We start from the raw sequence: 1,101 nt of genomic DNA on the forward strand, positions 1-1,101 counted from the left end.
CTGGCGCCCTCGGGCCGGGTGCTGGTGGGGCCCGGCCAGCTGCGGGTGCTCAACGCCTCCCGGGAGGACGCCGGGACCTACAGCTGCCGGCAGCGGCTCACCCAGCGCACCCTGCGCCGCTTCCTTGTGCGGGTGACAGGTGGGTGCCGCCCGCGGGCGGGGAGGGCGGGGAGCCGGCGGGACCCTGGCTGACCGCCCCTTGCCCGGCAGAGGCCCCGTCCTCGGGAGACGACGAAGACGGGGAGGACGAGGCTGAAGATGCAGGTGAGCCCCCGCGGGTGCCCGGGGTGGGGGAGCGCTGGCGGGACCTGGGCGCACCCCGTCCAGCCGTGGGGGGCGCATCGGGCTTGGGGGGCCGGGCCGGGCCGGGCGGCGGGGGGGTCCGGCCTGGCCACCCGGAGGCTCTCTCTGGGCTGGCTCAGGGCCGAGGCTGCGGGGCCCCTGGCCAGAGGGGCCGGGGCTTCCGGGCCTCCAGGAAGCACCGCCAGGCCCAGGCCCCGGGCAGCGGGCAGCACCTGGACACAGGGAGGGGCCGCCTGGGCCGTGCTGCCTCCCCACACCGGCCCCACGGAGGAGAAAAGCCAGTCTGGCTCGCGGGCTCGGGCGCCCTGGTCAGCGGCCCCCCGGCCCCCCAGGGACACTTCCCCAGGCCAGCTCTGCTGTCCACCTGGCAGGGCCGGGCCAGCTGGGCGTCCTGGTGCCGCTGTCTCTGCTGGTGGGAGCGCGGGGGTGGGGGTGTGCACTGCCCCCCCTCGCTGGAGGGACAGCCCCCGAGAGCTGGGCAGGCCGGGTCAGGCCCCAGAGCCTTGAGCAGCTGGGGAGCGGGGACACCGGCCCCCCACCCCGGGGCAGGCCGGCACGGCCTCCCCGCCGGGCCTGTGTTCACCAGCCCCTTGGCCAGCAGGGGCCCCTTACTGGACGCGGCCTGAACGGATGGACAAGAAGCTGCTGGCTGTGCCTGCCGCCAACACCGTGCGCTTCCGCTGCCCTGCGGCCGGCACCCCCACCCCGTCCATCTCCTGGCTGAAGAACGGCAAGGAGTTCCGGGGCGAGCACCGCATCGGGGGCATCAAGGTGACCGCGGGGGCGGGGCGGGCGGGC

The 1,101-nt window shown here is 77.0% G+C and overlaps 1 protein-coding gene across 1 annotated transcript in view; it reads left to right on the plus strand.

The window, feature by feature from the left end:
* FGFR3 (fibroblast growth factor receptor 3) overlaps positions 1–1,101 on the plus strand; it is a gene marked incomplete at its 5' end in the record, with an annotated part of 7,328 nt that continues 6,227 nt past the window's right edge. Inside the window, 3 exons of the mRNA XM_012734878.1 lie at positions 1–139; positions 211–264; positions 902–1,091. Coding sequence (XP_012590332.1) covers positions 1–139; positions 211–264; positions 902–1,091 — 383 coding nt within the window. The remainder of the gene's footprint in view (positions 140–210; positions 265–901; positions 1,092–1,101) is intronic.

Source organism: Condylura cristata, unplaced genomic scaffold, assembly GCF_000260355.1.
Source record: "Condylura cristata isolate star-nosed mole 26May11 unplaced genomic scaffold, ConCri1.0 scaffold00086, whole genome shotgun sequence".
NCBI classification, from domain to species: Eukaryota; Metazoa; Chordata; class Mammalia; order Eulipotyphla; family Talpidae; genus Condylura; species Condylura cristata.